This window comes from Acanthopagrus latus, chromosome 8 (genome assembly GCF_904848185.1).
Source record: "Acanthopagrus latus isolate v.2019 chromosome 8, fAcaLat1.1, whole genome shotgun sequence".
NCBI lineage: Eukaryota > Metazoa > Chordata > Actinopteri > Spariformes > Sparidae > Acanthopagrus > Acanthopagrus latus.
Genome location: NC_051046.1, coordinates 2,513,519 through 2,530,633, shown reverse-complemented (window position 1 = coordinate 2,530,633; position 17,115 = coordinate 2,513,519). Strand labels below are relative to the sequence as shown.

The 17,115-nt window shown below is 45.4% G+C and overlaps 1 protein-coding gene across 2 annotated transcripts in view; it reads left to right on the top strand.

Moving 5' to 3' along the window:
- Positions 1–1,320: 1,320 nt before the first annotated feature.
- The window catches only part of grm8b (glutamate receptor, metabotropic 8b), a 93,450-nt gene continuing 77,655 nt past the window's right edge, over positions 1,321–17,115 (top strand). Inside the window, exons 1-2 of one of the 2 annotated variants that reach the window (XM_037107980.1) lie at positions 1,321–2,074; positions 4,149–4,973. In XM_037107980.1, the coding sequence (XP_036963875.1) occupies positions 4,431–4,973 (543 nt within the window). In that variant the 5' untranslated portion in view covers positions 1,321–2,074; positions 4,149–4,430. Of the gene's footprint in view, positions 2,075–3,780; positions 3,884–4,148; positions 4,974–17,115 lie in introns of those variants that run through there. The other variant, XM_037107979.1, reaches the window with a different exon arrangement.

The following is a 17,115-nucleotide window of genomic DNA, read 5'->3' as shown; positions in this document are numbered from 1 at the left end:
CCATTGTGATATATTTTGTTGAGTTGTGTACTTACATTATCCCTTTTTATTCCATCAATGATAAACCCAGAGAAATCCACAGTCTAACTCAAGCTGTGGTCTGTTTCATTTGGTCACCAGAGTGCAGAAGGACGCTGGTGAAGGTGACTGAACTGAATGAAACTTTAAAAGACGACCTCGTCTGTGAGCATTTCTGCCTGAGTCACGTCTGACAGATGTTCATCAGCAATGGTGACTACTTTTACAGCTTATCCATCCTCAGGGGTGGAGCCAGTGTGTTGTTATTGGAAGGTTGTTAGATCGATTCCCCTGGTGTGCAAGTCAAAAAGTTGTTGGGCAAGATACTGAACCCCAGTCTGCTCCTGATGAGCTGGTTGGCACCTTGCATGGGAACCACCACCACCAGTGTATGAATTACTGCAAGCTGCTTTGGACAAGAACGTCTACTAAATGTAAAATTTGAATGTCAACATGCATCCACACAGTCTTATCACTTACGTCACATCATTTTGTATTTGTGTATATCAGTTTGTAGAAGAGTTTGACCGAAGGAACGTTTGTGTTTACCTGTGTTTCTCACGCAAGTGTGATGGGATATCATGATGGGATATAGTGACACACAGATGTTGTTTCCAAAAGAGACAAATCTTTACATGATGGACACATGAAGACACCAGCACTGCAATCTTGCAAATAGTGAGGTTTTATCTGTTGTTGTTCTGTGCTGGCAGAGATCTTTCCAGGATCAACATCAGCTGATGTTCTGGGGTCAACATGGAATAAAAGGAAAGTGCTGTGACTGAAGGCGTCTTCATACCACCTTACTTTATCCTTATCTCTGAATTTCCAGCATTATGAGTTTGTCTAAATTGTGTGTTTTTTTCCTTTCTCCTATGCAGAAGTCAGAACATACCTGATATCACAGTTAAACATCAAAAGTGCAGATAAAAATCAATTCTGCATTACGCCATTTTTCGATTGCTTATCAACCTGGATGATTATTGAGTCGGATCTTCAACACATTGATTTAAAGTTAACAAATAAATCTAGTGGAGTAAAAAATAAAATAAGCAGATAAAGTACTGAAGCAGAAAATGGACATAAAGTTCACATTTTCTACCTTAAGCACATCACTTGAGTAAATGTACTTTAATTCCATCACTGCATGTTTAAGCATCAATCGATCAGCCTGTTCACAGTGACGCAGATCAATATAAAGCCGATGTGTGTGACGCAGCCATGAAGAACCGCAGCAGGTGTCTGTGTGCAGTTGCGGTGTTTGTCCGCTGGGTGGCGTCCTGCCTCCACCTCTGCTGCTGCGCCTCTCGGCAGCTTCTCCAACAGGCTGCGTGATGATGAAGCTCATTAACTTCATCTGTGGCCGCACGAGCCGCACACGCGCTCCTCCTCCTCCTCCTCTCAGGGTGCCCTCTCCCCATCCACCGGGACCAGGATCAGACCCGAGCTCGGCTCTGCGCCCGGGGGGAACTTGATGAGACCCTCAGACTCCCATCAGCCCGGTGTGATGAGCCCCGGAGCCTCCCGTGTTCCCTGTGACGCAGGACAGCCGCGCCGCGCCGCGTCGCACCGCGCACTTTGGAGAGCTGCGAGGAGCGGGAGCAGAGCGCGTCAGTGACTCCGGTCCTCTGTAAGCACTCCACCCTGATGTGAGCGCGTCTTTTCTTTTACTGTGGTGAGCAGCCAGACACACTGATCTGAGAGCGAGCACTGTGCCTGTGGGAGGACAGGGACCCGGGCTCTGGGCGGCGGGGAGTCGAACCGACACCCGCAGGTGATCCGGAGCATCTGAGAGCTGCTGCTCAAAGGAATTTACCGCTTCTCCGTCTGTCGGGACCAGGAGCAACTCTGCGCTCTGTGACAAAAAAAAAAAAGTGGATTTGGATTTTCTTTCAATTCTTTTTGGTTGATGGATGCTGACGCGGCGCAGGATCGAGTCCCCGCGGAGGAATTTAGAGGAAAATGTTTGTGTGATGTGACGAACAGCTGGAGACAGAAAACATCTGTGTGACCTGTGACACAGAGGAAACACCTGCTCCTGCTGCGGAGAGAGAAGGTACCTGAACACAACACTCCCAATCTACAACAGGTTTACAGACCGCTGCATGCAGATTCAATCTTTATCACCATTCACATCGTGTGTGTGTGTGTGTGTGTGTGTGTGTGTGTGTGTGTGTGTGTGTGTGTGTGTGTGTGTGTGTGTGTAATCAAACCAAACGTCAGTCTGTGTTCGCACCTCTGAGGAGCGTCCATGTGTGCGCGCAGGTGTTGCGCACATTACTATGCATGTCTTGCGCGCATTTTGCCTCTTAGATTTGGAGTGCGCGTCTTTAACGTCATTTACTGTAATTGGCCTGAGAGAGAGAGAGAGAGAGAGAGAGAGAGAGAGAGAGAGAGAGAGAGAGAGAGAGGGAGAGAGAGAGAGAGAGAGAGAGAGAGAGAGAGAGAGAGAGAGAGAGAGAGAGAGAGAGAGAGAGAGAGAGAGAGAGAGCGAGAGAGAGAGAGAGAGAGAGGGAGATTTGGGAATTTTTGGAAAGTTTTGCAGATAGATCATATTCTCACGTTTTGCACAGCTCCCCTAAATATAACCAGAAGCTTCAGGTGTAAATCTAATTGGTATATTTTTGAAGTTAAGTTCATTCATAGGTTTGAGTTTTTGCTCAAAATATATATATACAAAGCGTTCACAGCTAACTGTTTATTTATATTTACAAGCTAGTTACACTGACCTGTTGAATCTGCCTCTCTGGTTTCCTGTTAGCTCCTGATTGGTTGGTTCAGAGGATGTTATGTTTAAACCTTAACACAGCCATGGAGGCGAAGGTTTTGTGCCTTGCCGACGTGAACAGGGATAAAATAATTAAGTCTTTCAGCGCTTGAAGAGTTTCTGAATTTTACTGGACCGAATGGCTCAAGTTGTGATAGTCGAGCGAGTCAGTTCGAAGCGGTTGTGAAGTTTTGAAACCAACTTTTGCAGAATTATTTTGTATATGTGATGCACTGTGGTATTAAACATTGTGAAAGATGGTCTGTAAAACACTGGATACATTTTGTTGAGTGTCACAACATTTTTATTTTATCCCCATTCAAGTAAATCATGCACTAAGCCAGAGGTTGGTTATAGGCCCCACAACATAGAAGATCCAGGTATTATCGTACCTGGGCTGCTTTTGTAGATATCAGCTTCCACAGATGTGTCCAGATTTAACGTTCTTAATTCGTGCAAGAAGAAAAAGTCTCTTCATATCAAGAGTCGTCCAATCGCCACCAACCAAACCTCACGTTACATAATAACTATTATTATCAACTGTCTTCATTTTATTCCTCGCCCCATTGAAAGAGAGACAAGGTTTGATTTGTGTTATTTACCTGGATGTTGAGATATTCCACAAGAAAAGGAAAAACAGGGACCATCAGTCATCAGTATTAATCCTCTGGAATCATGAATGTTCATCAAACAGAAGTCGAGATGTTTCATTCTGGACCAAAGTGAGCAACATTTGTATCCCCAAAAACATAATGATGATATAATTTAAAGTAATGAATGAATATCACTCACATCATATTGTGACTGATATGTGATGTTGTTTAAAACAAATGAGTGGATTCATCAAAGAACATGCACGAAGGCTTCTTGGCACTTTTATTACACTTTGTTTCTATCGATACAATCAAAAGACCCAACATGAGACGTCCAAACCAATCAGATGTAGCAGGTATTCCAGGTGATGGACCCCCCTACTGAATGTAGACAGTTGGTCCGTTCCACTTCCTGCTTGTAGGGCATTTCAGAGGCCATCTTGGCTAATTGTGCAGATTTTGTTTTGGTGGAGGACTCGAACATGAAACCAGGAAGCAGAAACAGGTACCACAGATTAAAAAACTGATTGTTGCACCACAAGTTATGAATGAAACAGGCAGAAGATATGACCTGTAGTTCAGCAAAAACATATTCAGTAGCGTGACAACAAACCAAAGTTTGGGTAGACAAGACGTGATATCAGGTGAAGTAAGAGTGTTGGAGATACACCTTCGACCTCATCCTCACACCTGCAGGACTCTGAAATGTTTTTATTTCTCAGACATCTACAAGTTTAATAAGATTGTTCCTCCGTTTGAATCTCCAACAGGTTTCTGGAAGAATGTGAAGCTGGAGCTGCTGAGACTGTGAAGCTCCGCCTCCTACGCTGCCCCAGACAGCTATGTCCGACACAGGAACCTGAACTGCAGGAAGTCCTCGGGGTCAGTGTTCGTAGGTGGGACTCCCCGCCGTGGTTGACCCTGCCCTGGGTGGCGGGAGACTCCATGTTCTGGCTCGTCCCGTCCTCGCCACACCACCGCTGCTGCCACCTGCCTGTTGATTGTGCGATCGTATCACCGCCCCCTTTCCCTGCGGCTCAACTCACAACAAAATGGCGAGAGTTTCAAAGCCCCCGAGCATCACTGGCCACTGCTTCCTGTCTTTGCTGATGCTGAAGAGTATCTGGTTGCTGGGTGCCGCCTCCCAGAAGCCCACCATGCTGACGGACTCCCAGCAGCCCCAGCAGGAGTTCGCTCACTCCATCCGGCTGGATGGTGACATCATCCTGGGCGGCTTGTTCCCTGTGCACGCTCGCGGCGAGAGAGGCGTTCCCTGTGGCGAACTAAAGAAAGAGAAGGGAATCCACCGTCTGGAGGCCATGCTGTTCGCCATCGACCTCATTAACAAGGACCCGGACCTGCTGCCCAACGTGACGCTTGGGGCGCGTATCCTGGACACGTGTTCCCGCGACACCTACGCCCTGGAGCAGTCGCTCACCTTCGTCCAGGCTCTCATCGAGAGGGACGGCTCTGATGTCCGCTGTGCTAATGGAGACCCGCCCATCTTCGCCAAGCCGGATAAAGTGGTGGGCGTCATCGGGGCGTCGGCCAGCTCCGTGTCCATCATGGTGGCGAATATCCTGAGACTGTTCAAGGTAAGAGGCGGCTTTCGTTTGAACTCTGTGATCTCTGCTGAACTGCAGCTCGATGTGACTAAACTTTGGTCCTTGGTCCTAAAACCTGGAGATCAGTTAGCATGTTTGCAGTTCCTTGTCCCAAAGTCTCCTGTAGACATTGATGTCACTTTTTTGCAGTTAGCAATCCCCTCCCTCCTCTCTATGTGTGTGAAATTCTCTGTCCTGATTGGATGAAATGGGCGGGGAAGCCAGAAATGTTATTTTCTCTTTTATTGCATGAGCAGGAGGAGGAGGGACATGGTGTTACCTCCAAACCCTCTGCAACAGTGAGGACTGTTGGAATATAGAGCTATTTAATACTAATTTTAATAAGAAAATTACACTTAAAGCAGCTTTAAATGCCTGAAGTAAGGTTTATGGTTAACACAGGGTAAAGATACTTTGACGTTTCGATTTACGACATAAAATACGGCAGTTAATCCTTCTCATTTGGATTGTAAAGCGTTTCTTAACAAATGTGGCTGCTAACCACAGAGGTTGAGCAGGGAGACTCATATTCACTAGTCCATCGTTACAAGTCTGTATCTGCAAACTATTCCAGCTCTACTTAAAGTGTGTTTTGTGACGTGTAAATGGGATCTTTGTGGTGCTGACGTTGACCTCCAGTGATTTAAATAAGCCCTCAAAAATCATGAAAGTGGTGTTCGTCTGTGAAGATTATCTCGCTGAACAAAATGTGTCAGTATCATAAACTCTCTTTGCCACGGGGCTACTTTTCCTAAATCCAATTTAAAAATCCCTCTCCAGGCTTGCAGAGGGAGCCGGGGCGATCCTAACTTCCGGGTTAGCCTCCAAAAATACGACTGTCCCTGCAGCTCTGTCTTTCGTTTGCTGCTGCTGCTGCCACGGCGGATGACAAACCGTCAGAGAAACAGCTGTTAGCCTGCAAAAATACATTGTGTCTCTTTTGTTGAGCCAACGGTTGTTGGGCCAGCAGAGTCCAAAGATTTCACATCTCAGCAGCTGTAAAATGAGTGTATTGAACCTGACAGATGAGCAGGACAGTCGAGGCTCTCCGAAGCTTAAAAAAAAGGAAGGAAAACCTTTTGTAAAAATGGTCACATGGCAAGATTTATTCAAGCAGTTAAGGTGGAGAAAACCTTGGCAGAGCAGGTGTGGTGGTCTGTTTTCTCAGGGCGTTGTCTCTGGCAGGGCTGATGTGTTACAGCCGGACTATTTCATTTTATTGATTGTGTCTGCAGCTTCATCTTCGACACACAGAATCTGACTCCTCCCCGTGTGATTGTCTCACGTCTTTGTTTTTTCACGACAACATCCTTAATTCCCCCGGCAGCAGAGCGGCAGCATTAACCCAGAAAAGACAGTCGGGCATGATGTGCAGGAGACACATGTCAACATAAAGCATTTAATCAGTTTGAGCAGACCTCTGCATGTTTTTCACAGCCTGGATACATCTTGTGTTCAGTGGGTTCAAAAGTCAAACAGAAGAGGTGAGCAGGTTTTTTTTTTTGGCAGTGATGCTGAACGTAAACCGTCTTCCTGCTGTCATTAGTAGAAAAGTGTCGTGTCCAGCTTCAGAAATGTTCTGAGATACAGAACAAGCCATGAAAATGTCAGTAACAGTCCACATAAGGTACAATATTTCTTACAAATCTCAACACCAGTACTTCAAAAACACCTCATTCGAAATTGTCTTTTGCTCCTTCATGTGAGTCAGTGTCTGTTTTTCCTCTACATGGTTTTTTAGTCACGGGTCCTCTGAGGGTTTGACTTGACGGTTCTGACTATCAGCCCTAAAATGATTTCCCTCACTGGTGGAGGAAACATGTTCACAGTCTTCAGTTCTTCATGAGCTTCACCGTCCCTCTGAGCTGGATGCAGCACAGATAAAGTTGTCAGACGGTTTGTTTCTCGTTGATCCCGGCCGTCGGCTCGTCGTCGTCTTTTGGTGCGTGCAGACGAAACGTATCTGGAGGCGGCGTGTTGCTGCGCACAGCGGCGGCAAACAAATTCCTCTGCGTTAAATTAGTGATGAGCTGTATGAATCATGTGTGTGTGTTAGAGCCCGGCCAGCTTAATGAGGACAGAAAGGCCCAACAACATCACTTATCTAAAATTAGCTGGAGAAGCCTCTGGGTGAGAGGAGGAGGGGGGAGGAGGGGGAGGAGGGGGAGGAGAGCCAGATTTTGCTGATGCAGAGGTTTCCTCACCCGGACCAGCGCCGTCGGATCCTCCAGCTGCTGTCGAGACTTGGACAGATAACACAGATGACTGCAAGAGTGTGTTTTTTTTGTGTGTGTGTCTGCAACATGGTGTCAGTTAAGGTAACGTAATACAAACATCTCATTAAGTGAACTCATTAGGCCCTGTTTCACAACTGCACCACTTCATCACAGAGAGAGAATATTCTCACTGCAGACTCGAGCGGGGCTGAAAAGGATAAGCGACCCGGTCCAGCGGGGTTTGGGACAGTTTTCAGATCCTTCACATAATGAGTAACGGCCCAGACGCAGCAAAGAACAGGCAGCGGCGTGAGGACGGCGGTTGTGACATGTCATGTCCACGTCGGCTGTGTCCAACGACAACTACAGCTGACTCGCTTGTATGTTCTGAGTCTTTATGAGACGCAATAAGACTTCATACCACCAGGTGGCAGTAGTCTGTTTTCGTGGACGACTCAGGGCTGTGATTGTACCCGTTAAAGTTGTTGTACTCTTGGTTTTCGCTAACTTCCTGTCCCTTTCGCAGTCCTCTGTTCGAGGCAGCTCTCTTTGTCTGAAGTGTTTTTCCTTGCGCTGCATGTTTGGTATTACAAACCGCCATCAGGAGAGCTGGAATCGGCAGCTTTCTACATGCTCAGTCGGGCAAAACGCTGTTGACAACTAGTGCCAACAGTCGCTCACCGTAACATAAAGTCTTTGCCTTATTTGTGGACGCAACGATACTCAGAGAACAAAGTGATACTAAATGTTCAGTTCAGTTTGGAGGTTGTTGAACATTTCATGCCATGAAAGTGAGCTTCATTGCACCTGTAACCATTCCTGACTGATGTCACCTGAGAGTGTTTATCACCTCTGGCTTGGCTGTGATGTAAATGTAACACCCGGGTCAGGTGAACGTGCTAATTTACTCTCGTTTTCGGGTGCGATGCCGTGACGTTAAAGTCACTTGAGTTGCTGTTTGAAGAAGGAACTGAAGTTATTAAAAAGATTGTGGCATCCATGTCTGTCGGCTTCCTGATCAGTTCTGCACATGTGCAACTCTCACTCCTTTAAAACTCCCCTTGATTAAAACAAGTTCAGTCCTCTGGATGTATTCTGTTGACGTGTATGATCTACTGTTCCCTGTTGAGGTGTATAAGAGGTATTTATTGTAGTCTCCAACTTCACCACTAGAGGCCACAAAATCCTACACACTGGTCCTTTAACTAAAAGTAGAAAATACAGTTAAACTATCCTTGATTGTTAATGGATAGCTTCACATTTTGTCTGTCTAACGCTAACGTGACGTCAACATTATAAACGTCTGGTTTACACTTGTGATTTATCAGATATGAACCGATGATTATAAATATGAATATTGACTCCTGCTACTGTTTCTGGAATTAGCACTAGGTTTCAATAACACCAGATATTTTAGCTCCTGATCCCACTATGAAGACGAGTCTCAACATGACACATCCTTTGAATACATTTGCTAGATTTTTTTTTTTAAACCCTCGTGACTCAAAGATGGAGAAGCGACTTTGACAGTGACGGCTCAGACAGCGAATTCACAGCCGTTTTTTTTTTTCTTCTGAGGATTCATCCACTTTTCAACAATTTAAAACAGCTGTCAGGTTCTCCTGGTGACATCCCGCCTTGAATAAATCCTGCCCACGCTAATGTCAGAACAAATTGCAGCATAGTTTTGGAAAAGTTAACCTTCAGGGAAAAACATGACGCTGCAAAGGTCATTTACTTACTGAGGTAATCGTTACATCATCCAGTAACTACAGTGATGACAAGATGAGATGTGACAGGATCTGTGTTATTCAGCTCAGCAGGTGATCGCTCGGTCACAGCGTGCTTTAACTTCGAGAACAGTGAGAGTTTTTAAGAGTCGTGAGCAGAGAAATCTCCTGAATCTGTCCTGTCTTGTTTCAGAGAAGTTTTGTTGTTAGTAAAACTCTGGTCCGAGGCTTCCCAGAGAGTGTCAGAGGTGAGATACTCCATCTGAAACTGTGATGTTCTCTCAGCACATTTACATAATGTTTGCACATCCATATCACACAGTATTACGCAGTCTGAGACCGGCATTGTTTTCAGGCGGACGCTCCGCTGCGACTGTCGCTCACGCTGCTGCGTTATATTTCCATCTCTGCGTGGGAGAGACAGAACCACCGAGTCTCTGTTCGTGAGCTCGCTGCCGTCTCGGCCAGAAAAACAAAAAAAAAAACAAAAACACAAAATAAGAAATGAAAGAGGTGAGAAAATAACAGAGGGAGGGATGAAAACAGAGGGAACCTTCCTACATCGTTTCATATGGACTGTTGGAGGGAGGAGGAGGAGGAGGAGGAGAGGCCTCGAACAGAACGACAGCCTCAAACCACAGAAGAAGAAAAGCATCGCTGTCAGTCAGTATCATCTGTGACATTGCCGGGGACATCACGCTCCCGGACTACGTCTCAACTTCGCCAAACTGTAAATGTGCCAGAGAAGAAACAGTCGGAGCTGATGGAGTGACAAACCCTCAAACCCTGCAGCTCGACTGAGCCTGTGAGTGACGACCAGAGACGATCGCAATATATTGATTACAGCCTCTTTAAAGGGCCCATACGTAAACGGCCTGTGCCTTCAAATGAGCTGTCAGGACTTTGGTGAGGTTGTGAAACTATACACTCACCTGAGGGAATCACAGCTGTGATGCTATGACTTCTATATATTGTGTTGGAAAGCACGTTTAGCATGCTAACCAGCTAGCACTGACCCATGTGTCAACACTGACACTTCCTCAGTGCCGTGTGACCACTGGCTGCATGGCTAATTGAGCTAACTAGCGAATGGCGGCTAAAGATGGCAGCAGTTAAATCTGATATAACAGGTGGACAATTTTTGACATGTTGCACTTTTAAATACATCTTCTAGCGGATGCTCAAAATAAAAGTATGAACCTGAAAATGAACATGAATTTCAAGACAATTTCTAATTTAGTTCAATGAGAAAATAATGGACCATTTAACGATTGATACTGAATAAAAGTGTTAAATCCAGTGTTGGATGCAAAGCAAGACAAACATAACGTGTTGCAATGATACATATATTACTTTAAGCCATAACTGAGCCATCTAACATGTTTCTAATAGGATTCGTGACACTGTTATTACAGTTATCAGTGGGGTAATCCATCACCACCTCTAATTAAGATCCGTCTGGCAACTCGTTTAAACTCGTCAGGCATGAACTTGTGTCAGTACGGATGCACGTCTGTGGTTGGATCAGTTAGATTAAATCGTTTCATTTAACAGAAACCAGAAGACATTGAAACTTGACTTTGACTGGTTTGAAATGATGTCACTTCTCTGCGGTGACTTCAGACTTGATTCAGTGACTTTCAGTCTTTGTCCAAGAGACTTTGTTGAGACATGAGACGGACTTTTCCACAGACGACTTGACCCGACACTTGACTTGAATGACTTTCTTCCTGACTTGGACTCGTCCTAACCGACCCGACACTTGAAACACCCCAATCAGTGTGTCTCATTAACCTACAGAGTGTCCTGAACATTTTGGGCTGATCAGCAGCTCCGTTGTCCAATCAGTCGCCTCATCACATCTTTGTTAACGTCCGAAATGAACGAGGGCGAAACGGCTCCACATTCTTTTGACAATGAACACAAGCTGGAGGCGTCGGCCTGCTGATCCGTCTCAATTACCTGATGGCTCTATTGTTGGCTAACAAATGTAATTTCTCTCTGAAGGAAGAAAAAAAGAAAAGAAATGGAGGAGAGGGTGGATAATAGAATTTAATCGAGGGGAATTTGCACACTGTAGCGGCAATTCATTAGTGCGTCTGATAATAACGACCTCGTTAAGCTGTCTGGAGCCGTCGTCCTCATTGTTTTTTTGTTTTTTTTTGTCAGTGTTAATAAAGCTTTTTGCTTCTATGCTCATTTTGATGGCCTAAATTTGTCATCCATCCAGATTTTAGTCATCTATTCTCTTAAACAGACATGTGTGTTAATCTGTAATACATACAGTAATATCGTATTATACTGTTTTATTGTGTTGTAGAAATACTTGAACATGAAAATCTCTGTTTAATACGTTTAATAACACGATGGAAATGGAATATAAAATAACTTGAGACTTAATTTGTGTTGGATCCTGCCAGAACAGGACCGCCCAGAATCAGACCGGCACCTATTTGATAGGATCCAGCACATACTTTGTCACTATTAATTAAATATTATATAATATTAAATGTTTTATATCCTGTTCTTCTTTTATTTCACACTGAAGTTCCTGAAAAATCACTCTAAAGTCTGTTTTGCAGGCATTTTGAATCTGATTTAAAAAAGGAAGAAGTCTGTTGTGCAGGAATCAGGAACTAAGACGCCGTTTGATTTAAGCTTTTTAAGAGACTAAATATTAACACTGTAAACCTCACAAGAAGTGTGTTTGAGAGGTGTGTGTGTCTCTGAGGTGTGAGTGTGCGACGCCGTCCCACAGTGCAGAAACAGTCTGGAGGCGTCCGATCAGACAGACGGACCAGAACCAGAACATGTCGCCTGGTTTGGTTTGTCAGCGCTCTTGTAGTTTTTACTTGATCTCTCCGTCCTCGTTACAGCTTTAACATCGCAGCTGTGCACAAACAGAGAGACGGCGTGCAAACAGTAACGTTAATCAGCTGTTACTACACATCCTCCCTGCTGATTCTGAGTGATTATCATCAATGCTCTGATTAGTAAATGTAAATATCTTCCAGTTCCCCCGCTGACCCACAGATTTAGTGCTGCTCCACTCAGATCTGCCATAAATGACTTGAGACTTCGTTCACACCCGAGACTCAGGGAGAGAACTGACTGATGTGTCTCAGACGATGAGAAACTTGACTCAGGACAACTAAGACCCGACTCATGGATGGATGGATGGATGGATCAGCTGTCTTTCTCTGGAGTTACATCATGTTGCTTTAAGGAAACAGCTCTCTGAAACCTGTTTAACCTTTTTAATAAGCTGAATCTGTCTCTGTTTTAGTTTAAACAAGTTGGTTTTTTAAGCCAAATTATGCAGAAAGTGGTATCTTGTTGTCTGAGTTGAACACCACTGTGGTAAACACAGATCCCAGGTCTGTTGTCAGACGTAATGTGCTGACCATAAATACAACTGGTTGCGTTGTGTTGAGAACTTGTAAGATGTGTGTAACGCTGTGATCCAAACTGACTGAAGTGAGGAAACAAGTGACGGAGACACTGTTCACTGTAACATCAACATGATTTTGAGTCACATACTGATGCCTCTGATTTGTACGAAGTAGCCTCGACATCCGTTTTAAGCAAATAAGGGAGCACGACACGACGCTATCAGAGCGACGACAATGAAGTGTGAGTGTGGAGATGATGGATCTGTGGACGCCTGCCATCCAATCACACTTCAGTGTTTTCCACGACTGTGGTATAAACGTTATTAAGACATAATTAATTGAACCCTTCAGGCCTGTAATCTTGTTTCTGCTCCGTCAGCGGTTGTGAAACAGAGCAGCAGGCTCGACGTGCTGAGTTCAGGAACAAACTGTCAAACTGCAAAAGGTCGTAGAAAACCCAGATGTAGGCAGTTCCTTTTATTTTGTCCACCCCATGAAGGTACGCTGGAGGATTACCTTTGAAAAGAGAGAGACGTTAAACACGCAGTCACTTCCTGTTCGGTCTCGTCTGTGGTGGCAGGTGTCATTTCAGGACAAACACCAAAGTGTCACTTTGAAACCGCAACATGTGAAACTTAATAAAGACTGTAATAATGTCTCGCGTGTGATAAAAAGAATATAAAGTGTGCGAATATGAATCCACGTTCTCCTCTGTGATGAAGGAGTCTGCTGGTAATGAAACCGTCTGACCCGTGACCTTTACCACCGGCTCAGCTGATGATGATTTGCAGAGGTCACGCCGGCGGCCCGTTCACTCCGCAGAGTATTATCTCCTGCTCCACTCGGGGCTTTTTATTCCCACATAGATCGTATTTCTCATCCGGTGGCGGAATGACGACCTTTTTTTTATTCGAAAACACAGAAGTAAAGTGTGTGAGGACGAGATGAACTGAGAGCGAGCGGAGCGCCTTTTCTCCGAGACTGTAAAGGTCTGAATATATCACAGCTGAGAGACCATCAGTACCAACAGTCCAAAACTCCAGAACATTCAGTTTACAACCATATAAAACAGATCAAATGTCACATTTTCACATTGGAGAAGTTAACAACTAACTAAAAAGTCCATTTTCTTTTGATAAACTCAATTAATTAACTGTCTTTAATCTCTGATTAGCAATGAAGTCTGTTTGGTTTGGTCCAGAACAGTCCAGCTCGGGTCTGAAACCATCAGTATTTGATGACCTGGGATTGAGATTTCATTTTTTAAAGTCTCATTGTGTTGCTTTAATATAAGAGCAAAGTTCTCCTTGTTGGTCCGGTTTGAAAATCCCTCAGCAGACAGCCGGCGAGTTCCGTTCATCCTGTCAGGAGCCGCCAGAGTCGGTGTCGGTCGGTCGAGTGTCTGAGAAACGCCGCGTGACTAAACATGCAGTTTGAAGCTAGAACGGTGGCAGGGTCCGCCACATACTAACAAAGTAAAATGGTATGAAACTGCATCTTCCACAAACCAACATACTGCTCCTTTAAAAGAAGCCCGTGTTGGCTGTCGGTCTCTGGTGTCGGACTCCGACACTCTTGGTGCTTCTGATAATTATTCTTCCTCCTGGTGGAAATCAATGGAAGTCAGCCATCAATCGAGGATGTTCCCTGAAATGCATCACAGAAGAGGAGATGCTCCCCCGAGGACCTGGAGCAGTGAGGAGCTAAAGGTGGATCCAGGGAGGAAGTTATTGACTAACCCTTCAGTCAGAATCTGCCTTTTGATTGGTCTGATTGTTGCAGGGAATGTCCTGCAAACGGAGGTTTTGTTGGTGGAGCCGGTCCGTGTTTGGTCCTGGTGATTCTTCCTCAGGCTGAGATTTAGGAGGTTTATCCACGACGACGTCGTCGCTGTGTGAAAACGGAGCAACGCCGCCTTGTTTTGCAAGTGTGGTGCTGGCTGTCTGATGAAGGCCCGGACACGTCTTCACAGCGGTCAGGACCGGTCCAAAGAGGTCCAACTACAACAGAGAAGGATGTTAAAATCAAATGAAAATAAAAGTCAGTATAGGAGTTAAAGATGAGCTGCTGTGCTCCTTAATGTTAGTCTGTCGTATATTAGCAGCACCGCGCATCGACTCTGTAGTGATTCATGTTTGTTCATAAACAAAAGAAATATCTGTTAAATTCTGACCATTAATGAAGAATCAGACAAACAGAAGCTGGCGGAGGACGGAGGCATCACATCTCCTCTCTCTGCTCGGCTGTAAGCGTCTCTCAGTTTGTTTTACCGTCTGAGCCGGACGGCAGCACCAGCCGCCCCTCGTGCTCCTTCTGCGCCCTCAGCGGCTTGTTTTCTTCGGGTTGCATTGGCGTCTTGCAGATCTCGCCGCCCGGCCGGCTGCGGTGAATCCAAGCTTCAGTAACAGTCCTCTCAGCTCTGGTGGATTTATTGGACGGGAGCCCTGCAGGCGCTCGCTTATGCAACGACCCGTCTTCCGTCTCCTCAGACTGTTATTTTGGATTTGGTTCAGGACTCGCTCAAGGAGGAGAAACCCTCCGCTGTGAGTCACAGCAGCCTCGAGGCAGAGACGATGACCTCTGATCTGCTTTGGCCTCGTGGGAGGAAGTTCAGACAGTCTTCCTACCACCGGTCATCGACCTCTCACCTGTGGTTCCACCTGTGTGTGATGCCACCGGCTGCCACCGCTTTCTGTTTCACACATTCTCTCTCCTCCTTTTATTTGCCGTTATCGCACGCCGCCTTCCCAACGTCACCAGACTGATTTCAGCCGAGACAAAGACGTAAGAAGCCGTAAACAGACAGAGAGGGAGGCTGGAATGTGGAGGAAAGACGTGTTAGTGTCTCGTATCTGCAGAGAGTTTCTGATTTTCTCTCTTTGTTGCTGCTCGGGACGCTTTACCAACCCAACATGTGTCTGTTTGACGTCCTGGGAATGAGACTCAACAATCAACTGTCTTTGTGGTGCGTTCAGGAACAGCTGGGACACAAATGACCACAAATGTCCTTCAGAGGGAGACTTTTTACTCTGATACTCTGAGTCCATGTCAGAGCCTGAACTCTGTTACTGAGCTGGAGTAAAGAGTATCTGAACTTTTGACGCCTCTGTTGATTTCTTGCTCCTAATAAATGCAGAACATGCTGTAATAGATGCCATATATGTGCGTCACATGACCTCTCCAGCTCCTCGTCTCTCTCGTCCTCGTCTTAATTTCACGGGAGAATCTAAATGAACTCTCCTCTTCCTCTTCCTCCTCCTCTTCCTCCTCCTGTGGGACTTGGACATGCTTTGTCTCTTGTCCTTGTGAATGTCAACCTACCGCAGCTCATTCATCACCAGCGAGCGATCCATCTCGGCCCGCCTCACAGAGCTGCTGTGTTTACAGTCAGTGGAGTTGTTCCTGCAGTCGGTCCCGTCAGTCACTGCGTGTCTGTTCTGCGGGATAAAGACACGATGAAACAACTCAGCTTTGTCACTGTTTGATTCGATAAAGGACCGCCCGAGGTGTTTTTGTTCTCCATCATTCTCACGGCGTTCCAGTTTTGTAGCCGTGTTAGCGAAGTGGCTAAGTGTTGTCTGGTGCCGGTCGGACCCCCAGAGGACGGATGATAATCCCTTCAGACGAATCTGTCGTTAAGCACCCGGACGGTTCATGTGTTATTAAAGATTTTTTTTTTTGGATGGATGGGAAATATGATACCACACTTTAATCATAACAAAATGAGTTATTAGGATGAAGAATATCTGCTTTTATAAATGCAGGAAATTGAATTTAAGAACCTTTGACCCACTCAAGCTGATACGCAGTTTTTGACCAACAATATCATCTGTATCAGTCGGGCTCAGAAAGAGTATTTTATCAGATGAAGTGTTTTGGTCTTTTTTTAACAGCTCGTTCAGATGAAGCCTCTGGAGGTGTGATGCCTTGCTCAGAGGCTCTCAGTCAGCAGTTTTTGTTGCTGGTTGGTTGCCTGCCCTCCTGTGTTTCCTTCCATGATCTTTTTCCGGGTCAGCCCGAGGCTCCGGCTCTCGTCCCTCGCTGACATGTTGTGAAATTCGTCGGTGACGTGCGGTGCGTTGAGTCACGGCGCGAGGCGACGCTGACGAGCGCAGACGGAAACCTGACATTTATTTGGCTGCAGATGGAAATCGTTTTTTGCATGAATGAGTCGGTCGGAGGAGGAGCTGTCGTCTCGGGCGGCTCGCTCGTAAGCAGAGGAGCCATCTTCTGCTTCTTCTTCGGTGTCTGTCCACGCTTCATGCTTCATTTGTGTTTCCTCCTCACTCCCACACTCGTCTTTTCCTCTCTGCTGCTCAGCCGTCAGGTCTCTGACTGTGTCAGCGGCTCCAGCTGCTGCGAGAGAGGCCTTTTTTTTTTTTTTTTATCCAGCATTTAGCCGAATCAGAGTGCTGAGCTGAGCTGTGTTGTTCTGCTGATTTAGTTTTTAGATTAGCTGATTAATTGTTATGTCAGGAGATATCAGGACATGTCGATCCAGAGGTTTTATCATGATATAAAGATGAAGCAAATCAACAGATTCTCACCTTGGAGAAACTGAAACCAGAGAATATTTTATGTTTTTGATTGATAAATTATTTAATTTAAACTTGACTGATTAGAAACCGACAGACATGTGACACTGATTCTGATCTAAGAGGGGAAATCTATTAATTACTGATTTTTTGAGCTGCCAGATAAAATGTTGTACATATGAAATATTGATCTGAAAGGTAACTAGCGAGTACAGCTGTTGAATAATTAATGCAGTGAAAAGTACTTGAGTAAATGTACT